At 40.1% G+C, this 8,632-nt stretch overlaps 1 protein-coding gene across 3 annotated transcripts; it reads left to right on the top strand.

Moving 5' to 3' along the window:
* Window positions 1-377: 377 nt before the first annotated feature.
* chrna6 (cholinergic receptor, nicotinic, alpha 6) lies at window positions 378-7,764 on the top strand. Of its 3 annotated transcripts, XM_041186915.1 has the most exons (6): window positions 378-578; window positions 778-917; window positions 1,076-1,120; window positions 1,978-2,087; window positions 2,206-3,208; window positions 7,642-7,764. In XM_041186915.1, exons 1-6 carry the CDS (start codon window positions 518-520, stop codon window positions 7,762-7,764), a joined length of 1,482 nt encoding a protein of 493 aa, XP_041042849.1. In that variant the 5' UTR covers window positions 378-517. The 3 variants fall into 3 exon arrangements, with proteins under 3 accessions (XP_041042849.1, XP_041042850.1, XP_041042851.1); XM_041186916.1 differs by lacking the exon at window positions 778-917; XM_041186917.1 differs by lacking the exons at window positions 378-578; window positions 778-917; window positions 1,076-1,120 and adding an exon at window positions 1,429-1,497.
* Window positions 7,765-8,632: the final 868 nt, after the last annotated feature.

Here is an 8,632-nt window from a genome sequence, read left to right as displayed (position 1 = left end):
AGTATGGTGAGTGCCTTACCTTTCCTCTTCTGGACAGTTCATTGAATTTCTTGAGGCAGTGCTCTGGGTGGAGGTGCCATCTGACTGCGCGTGAGTGGTGTATGGGCGAGCTTTCAAGTGTAGGCTGGTGTCGGCAGAATGGGAATATTTTGAGTGCGACTTCCGGATTGTGCCCCTGCAGGAAATTCTAGAACGTATGGTATAAGTTCTGAAGTTTCCTGGGAAATTTAGGACTAATGCACCCCCTAGGAAACGCTTCGCACAGGCTTGCAGCATGCAGTGTGCTTCTGCTGGGTGGTGGGGGGTGGGGGGAGGAGCGAGGGCGGGGTACCTTGAGGCTGACTGACAGGACGCGAGGAGCCCAATTCTGTACTGTACTCCAAACTGAAGGAGGGAGCACAGCTCCGAGCTTGTGTCTGCCTTCATCCAGCTGGAATAAACCCGTGTAAACGTCCCTTCCGAACAGAATTGCCTTCAGCAACTCAACTTCCATCAAAAAGCAGCCGCTTCCGTACAGATGACAACGGTTAGGAAAACGCATCCATTAATCCTTATTGTTTTGCCCTTATTTATACACGGTAAGGAGATTATTTAATTATTCACAACAACAAAAAAAATATGGGTAGCAAGCATAAAGACTATTATTAAACTAGACTATTATATAAAATATTGAGATTGTTTGCAGAATACAGATTTGAGCCAGTGAGATATCTTGAAATTTTATATTCTGCGCCCTTGTGAGTGGATGTTTTCTTGTGTGTTTGTATGTGTCTGCAGGTTGTTTTTCCTCCAGGGCAGAATATCGGCTGTTCCAAAGGATATTCCGCCGGTATAACCAGTCCATCAGGCCGGTGGAGAATGCCTCTGACCCGGTCACAATCCATTTCGAGATCGCCATCTCCCAGCTGGTTAAAGTGGTAAGGGAAGGACTGCGAATTATATCAGAACTTAATTGCACGTGTCTTTTTTTGATTGGGGGGCCGGGGGGGAGGAGGGTCGGTGATGGTGCTGGTGGTGGGTGCAGTGCTGTTATTCAGAAGTTTAATTCGTTTTATTTCAATCACCTCTTTGGCAGGACGAAGTCAACCAGATAATGGAGACAAATCTTTGGCTCCGACATGTAAGTTGTGCCAGGTGCACTGTACATAAGCAATGCTGCTCTCGACGCTTAGCCCGCTTGCAACAACTGTACCATCAGGGCCCCTGTATGTTCATCCAATCTAGTTTCTCGTTCGCGTGAACCAGCGAGGGCGATTTCAGCTCTTCACTTACTTCCAACCCCTGGGGAACTTCATTCCCTTCTGGGCTTGAATTTTATCACAGCTCAGCTCGATGAGCCACAGCGCCAAGATTGCACTTCGAGATTTGCAATGACACAACAGCAGCTGGAAACCTGACCCCCTTCGACTCTTTGAAGAACAGTGCGAATTGTGTGTGGTCCACTGCGCTTTGACAGTTCAGTCTGGGGCACCGCACTCTGTTTCAGAGCTGCAACAGGTGACTGGGAGCTAATATGATTCAGAGTTTAATATATGTATATGTATATATATATATGTACCGGCCTGTGGACAAAGAGCAGTGGAGTCCAGCTAATTGCGTTGCTCTTTCAAAGGGCCAACGCAGGCGCTATGGGCCGAATAGCCTCCCTCTGTGCTCCCGTCATAACATACGATTGTACTGAAATAACCGCAAAGGCAATACACTGCAGAATTGCTGAAAATCTGAAATACAAACAGAAAACCCTGGGAATACTTAGGTGTGCTATTTATGGGGAGAGAGACTGAGTTATTAATGATTTGGGTCAGTGAAAGTTTGGATGAAAGGACCTTTTATGAGTCAATGCACATGTAAATCTAGTATTTAAACATGTGAATTAATAGCAGGTCGTGCCTAATAAATACTCCATTGATAAAACAGCATTGCATAAATTTACAATGAGCGCAGCATTTTCAATTCCTCCCTGGGTATTTCTAATAGATCTGGAATGATTACAAGCTGCGATGGAACCCGGCTGACTATGATGGGATTGAATCAATCAGAGTTCCTTCTACCAAGATATGGAAACCAGACATTGTGCTGTACAACAAGTGAGTTTCATGTGAACATATGGGAGTCAGTGTTTTAATCTGTAGGGAGTATTTATTCATGGTTTCTCTGGATATTTTCTAGATTCACTGACCACTTTTGGACCCTTCTCCTTTGCAGTGCAGTGGGAATTTTCCAAGTTGAGGACAAAACCAAAGCGTTACTCAAATATGATGGAACCATCACCTGGATACCTCCTGCTATTTTTAAAAGCTCCTGTCCAATGGACATCACCTATTTTCCCTTTGACTATCAAAACTGTTCGATGAAATTTGGATCCTGGACCTATGATAAAGCCAAAATTGACCTTGCGATCATAGGGTCTAAAGTAAATCTGAAAGATTATTGGGAGAGTGGCGAATGGGAGATCATTGACGCTCCGGGATATAAACATGACATTAAGTATAATTGTTGTGAAGCTATTTATGTGGACATCACCTACTCTTTCTACATACGAAGACTGCCCTTGTTTTACACAATCAACCTGATCATTCCTTGCCTGTTGATCTCGTTTCTGACTGTTCTAGTCTTTTATCTGCCCTCTGACTGTGGAGAGAAGGTCACTTTGTGTATATCCGTCCTCCTCTCTTTGACAGTATTTCTGCTGGTTATCACTGAAACCATCCCTTCCACCTCTCTGGTGATTCCTCTGATTGGTGAATACCTCTTATTTACAATGATCTTTGTCACTCTGTCTATTGTTATTACAGTCTTTGTCCTAAATGTCCACTATCGAACTCCAACCACTCACGTCATGCCGGGGTGGGTGCGGAGAGTCTTCCTGCATTTCTTACCCAGGGTAATGTTGATGAGAAGGCCTTTTGATGAAAAGCAAGCTGAAAATTCCAGGAGCAAGCGAGGGAAAGCGAACTGGCCCCAAACAAGCTGCACCAGCTATCTGGAACATGGTGACTTCAAGCTTAGCAAAGACCAATTGAAATGCCCCTGCCAGTATTGCAAAGAGCCCAATGACGCTGCTTTCTGTACCCTTTGTAGACACATCAGTCCTCAGTCACTTGAGACTTTGATGGGTGTCTCACTTCTTTCTCCTGAAATCCGACAGGCTATAGAGAATGTTAAGTACATTACAGAAAACACAAGGAGCCAGAATGCTGCCAAAGAGGTAGGTGGAGATCCTAAATGTGCCTCTGCTTAATGGGCAATCAATGAGGCTGTGTATTGTACTTTTAATAGCCCCTACAACTTTGTTTCTTTGATGCAAAATATAGTACGTAGAACAAAACAAAAACAGAATTACCTGGAAAAACTCAGCAGGTCTGGCAGCATCGGCGGAGAAGAAAAGAGTTGACGTTTCGAGTCCTCATGACCCTTCGACAGAACTCTAGTTCTGTCGAAGGGTCATGAGGACTCGAAACGTCAACTCTTTTCTTCTCCGCCGATGCTGCCAGACCTGCTGAGTTTTTCCAGGTAATTCTGTTTTTGTTTTGGATTTCCAGCATCCGCAGTTTTTTTGTTTTTATATTAGTACGTAGAACAGTTGTCTTTACTATTTTTCAAGCAAGAACCACTTTAGTGAAAAACCTGCAGTGTGGGAGCCACATCGACCACTAAATTATTGTTGCTTACTACTCCAGTAATTCAATTGGGCCAAAATCATACACGATGCCAACAGTTGAATACTTTGCTTGTTCTATGGTGGTTGCTATGGTAATATAAATGTTACTATACAACACACTTACTTAGATATACTTATTGTATCATGTGGTCAATGTGACATGTAAAGAAGGCTGACTTTTGATAGGCTCAGTACAGATATTTTTAATGTTAAAAAGAAAGCAAATGGAAATATAATGCTGGGTGAGGCTCTGGATCACCACAGCCCTTTGAGTATAAAGCAGTTACTCAAAATGGATGGATGGAGTCAGGGAGCTGCACTTAGTGTTGATGGGTGCCCCCACTGGCTCAAGGGGCTTGCAATGAAGAACACTGGCATAGAATTTGCAGCATCAAAAAAGGGCATTTGAGTCAACTGGTTCACTTCGGTGTTTGTGTTCCCCTTAAATATATCTATGCTTTTCACCTCAACTACTCCCTGTGGTATTGAGTTCCACTCTAACCACTCACTGGATAAAGCTTCTCCTGAATTCCCTAATGGATTATTAGTGACTAACTTATAATTATGACCCCATAGTTTTGGTCTCCCCCACAAGTGAAAACATTTTCTCTAACAAAACCTTCCATAATTTTAAAGACCTTGATGAGGCCACCAATAAGTCTTCTCTTTCCTAGAGAAGAAAGCCCCTGCCTATTGAATCCTTCTCCATAGGTATAACCTCTCAAGTTCTAGTATCATTCTGTAAATCTTATCTGCACCTTTTCTAGTGCCTCTGTATCCAGGCAGGAAGGCAATCACACACAGACGCGCAAAAAAACTGTCCCTTTCCCATAATCCACAGTTTATCTTATTCCAGTGGGAATTGCCAATGACATAAGTGTCTGAAAAGGGAGCCATTCACCCAAGACAAAATTCAACCTGTGGCAGAAATAATACACTCCCATTTGAAACAAGAGCTCAACAGTATGTGTCACGGTAATGTTACCATTTGGTGAGTAATTTTAGTATGGTTAATGGATAATAGAAATACAACCTTGCAGGTGGTCCTTTGCAATTTGCCCTTAGCTCCAAAATCAAGCTAAAACCCAGGTAGATAGATACCTACAACCCACTGCTGTTTTACTTCTATGATTGATGTCTTCATCCGAACTGAGGAATTTAATTCAAGCTGTATTAATCAACCCCAAACATCCACAACACCCTCTCCATATTTACATCTTTATATCTTAATGTGTTTATATTTTTATATGCATATTTATTTCATACTTTCATTATTTTACATGTGTTATATTTATGTATTTATATTCTTTGCAAACTTTATTACTAAACCAGGTCATTTTTTTTGCTTGCTTCTCGAAGTCCTGATGTTAATGTCCTTTCCTGTGAAATGTACTGATGTTCACTAATTCAAGTACTGAGAAGCCCAGTACTCACAGAGTTAATATGATTGAGCTGGCTCTTTTTGTGGCAAATAATATGAGGCCTACTTATTTATTGGATGTCATCAAGAAAAACAGCATACTAATTATATAAACATATTTGCCCATTAATCTTGATGAAAATAATCGTACTATAGTTCAGTCTGACTGCGTTACATATTTTCATACACTTCAAGGGAATAACTTGCATTTATGTGTGCTTACATGATCTCAGGATCTTCCAAAGCACTTTACAGCCAACCAATTACTTTTTAAGTGTAATCAATATTATAAAATGGGGGAAAACAACATTTTGTGCACAACAAGCTCCCACAAATTGCAGTGAGACAAATAACCAGGTAAATAATGCTGGTTGAAAGATAAATACCAGCCAGAACAGTGGGAAGACGCCACTGGTCTTCTTCAAATAGTGCTGTTGGGATCATTTATGTCCACCTGAGAGAGCAGTCAGAGGTTCAGGCCCCCCAGATAGGGCTTACGGTCCCCCAGACAGGGTTTAATGCAATTCGGAAAGTGCAGCACTGCAATGATGTGCCAGCTTAGATTATGCGCTCAAGACTCTGAACCCACAATCTTCTGGCCCAGGTGGGAATGTGCCAGCTGAGCCAAGGCTGACATCTTTTAGGGTAAGGTAGTATAAAAGATTTTCAGAAACAAACATAATTGTGCGCTTTTTTTGTTCAGACAGTGAGAATAGGATGCTTGGATTTAGATTTAAAATAGAAAAGGAAATGTGAGTAATTATAGTTTTCCTTCTTGTATTTTTCATTGTAACATTGGGTTTCTCCAATTCTCAATTATTTAATAGGAATCCATTGACAATAAGAAAGTAGCATTGGTCTGAATAGAGAGCTGAACTGGCTTCTTTGGATCACTCGATAAAGCATTGAGTTAAAGATAGCTCAGTAGTACAATTCTGGCCACTTTGAAGTTGATTGTGAGCAGTGGTACATATGACTAAGTCAGACCAGACCAAGAACAACATAATTATTCAGTTGAATTTCTTCATGCCAGAGCTGTGCAAACAGATCAGTAAATTACAAAGCAACTTTAGAGCAGCAACTTTATAAGACAGCAGCTGAAAAAGGTGTTCCATAGAGTCAGCATGGAAGGATTGATGGTGGGCTTCTTACTCAGATCCACCGACAAATTAAACCCCATTTTGGAAAAATTTATTGCACAGTCACACCACGGTGATTATTTTAAAGTTAGCATTGGGTCTGTTGCTACACATTTTATTTAAGTGCAAATCATTAAATGCAGCTCAACTGCAACTGAATCAGTGTCACTTTAGCAATTTGGTTGGACTGTGTGATCCCTGGAAAAGGTAGCCACTCCCATCACTGTAGCTTGGTTCTATTTGCAATCTAACTGTAGAGGAGAAAGCTGACCTCTGAACCTTTATGTTTGTAACGATCTGCTAAATTCCCTTTATGTTTGTTAGGACAAAAGGATGGTCTTCCCTCTCATAATCCCACTATTTCTTTCCTAGCATAACCAGCTGGAGATCAGTCAGAAGAAGCCTGAGTGTGAATTTAAGAACACATGCTCAGAATCTTACTTTCCCTTCTGACTAGAGAATAACATCATTCACTTTGGTCACTCTCACCATCCTTAATGCTGGTGCTAGTGTCAAACTACACCTGAAGTATAACTGCAGCAGAGATCCCTTTCTCAGAATATAGCTTCCACTTCGGTCAGTTAAACTAATAGGAAGCCATGAGGCAATACACACTCCAGAGGCTTGAGTATGGGGCAAAAGAGGGTCTGTGGATTTAAGTCTCAGATCAACCATGATATCACTGAATGGCTGAACAGACTCAAGAAGTTAAATGGCTTACCTCTACGTCCAAGTTCCTATGCATTGGAAAAATGAACATAAATAGCCTATTTTTGGTAGTGGTGGTTGAGAGGTAAATAGTATCTGACACTCCCATTGGAGTACTGTGGGAGTATTGTAGTGTGTACAGTGCCATTTTTCAGATGAGCTGTTAAACTGATGCTCCATCTGTTCTCTGAGGTAGTAGAAGATCCCATTCAGTGAGAAGTGGCGCAGTTCTCCCAGCATCCTAGCCAATATTTCTCACCCAATCACTCCCACCAAAAACAGATTATATATGGTCATTCATCTTGTTGCTGTTTGTAGCATTTTGCTATATTTCTTGACATTACAATTGTGAGTACACTTTAAAATACTTATTGATGCTGATTTGTTTTGCTATTTACTAACTTGTTTGCTTAATACTATTTATTTGCTTTAAAGTTATACTATATCATGGAGAATGACACAGAATATGTCTTTGGATATAGACCTTCAGGCAAACCATGCTAGTTTCAATAATAAAACCACACAAAAATGTTCCCTGAATATGTTGCTGCGTTTGTTCCTCCCATAACTCTACAAATAATTTTAATGTCCCATGTCTTTTGTTCCATTTCTAAAGCTCAAAGGCTAAGCATGGGAGTGGGTAGGGGTGGTATTAACCATCCATATTTGAAGTAGGTTTGTAGATAATACTGTGCTCTCTTTGTGTTTTGCAGGTGGAGGATGATTGGAAATATGTGGCTATGGTAATTGACAGAATATTCCTGTGGGTATTTGTGTTAGTTTGTGTTCTAGGAACTGTGGGATTGTTTTTACAACCGCTCATGGCTGCAGAGTAAATCTGGTGCCCTGTTTGAAAACTATGAAAATCATTTGTCTTAAGATCCAGTGTGCCAGTGTATATAGTACCAGTGTCATCTGTCTCGCCAGAACATACAGGTGGCTAAACATAGCAAGGCATCATTTTAACAAAAAACAAAAAATTACTCCATTGAAACCTCTGTCCTTGATACCATGCAAATATTGGCTGTCAGCAAAGTACTGTTTCTGTGACCTTTTATGTATAAAAACATAAGTCATTGTCCATTGTTTTGTATCATCAGTAGATCATGTCCTGTCTTCCTACATTGTAAATGATGTAATGATAACTTAATTAAAAATGCACCCAGTTAATGTTTAAAACAATATCAATAATGAAATAATATTGTGGATTTCATTCTTATTGTACTTATTTTACAGTAACAAATTTTAAAAACGTCCTTTTTATTTTAACTGGATAAATGTAAATACGATATTTAGTGTCTTTCTCCAAATTAATCAGAGCATCAGATAATTTCAAAAGCATGTTTGTGAAAGGATATAGATTAGAGAAGAAAATGAAAGCATTCCAATATACAGCATCTGAAAAAAATGGACTTTTAACGATCACTGATATGAAAATAAGTGGGTGACAATGTTGATTCCAACCTTTATAGTATTTTCATATTATCCACATTGAATGTAGCATACCTGAAATACAAACATTACCTTGTTTATTTTATTTTCAAAAAATGTTTCGTAAGATTTTCCCCCTTTCTCTTCAGTCATCATTAGGGTATGATCCTGTGAGTACCAAAAACTTTCCTACATAATGTCCAAGTGATCATTCTTCATGCATGCATCTAGAAAATGAGATTCATTGAGCTATTAGATTTTAAAAGGCTTCAT

Source organism: Carcharodon carcharias, chromosome 4 (genome assembly GCF_017639515.1).
Source record: "Carcharodon carcharias isolate sCarCar2 chromosome 4, sCarCar2.pri, whole genome shotgun sequence".
Lineage (NCBI taxonomy): Eukaryota > Metazoa > Chordata > Chondrichthyes > Lamniformes > Lamnidae > Carcharodon > Carcharodon carcharias.
Note: the sequence above shows the minus strand (reverse complement) of the source record. Positions and strands in the feature narration are given on the sequence as shown.

Excerpts from the sequence above, each read along its gene's own strand:
- chrna6 (XM_041186915.1), top strand. The coding sequence starts at position 518 with ATGACAACGGTTAGGAAAACGCATCCATTAATCCTTATTGTTTTGCCC. Across the intron at positions 579-777 it reads TTTGCCCTTATTTATACACG|GTTGTTTTTCCTCCAGGGCA; the intron begins GTAAGGAGATTA and ends ATGTGTCTGCAG. Across the intron at positions 2,088-2,205 it reads GACATTGTGCTGTACAACAA|TGCAGTGGGAATTTTCCAAG; the intron begins GTGAGTTTCATG and ends TCTCCTTTGCAG.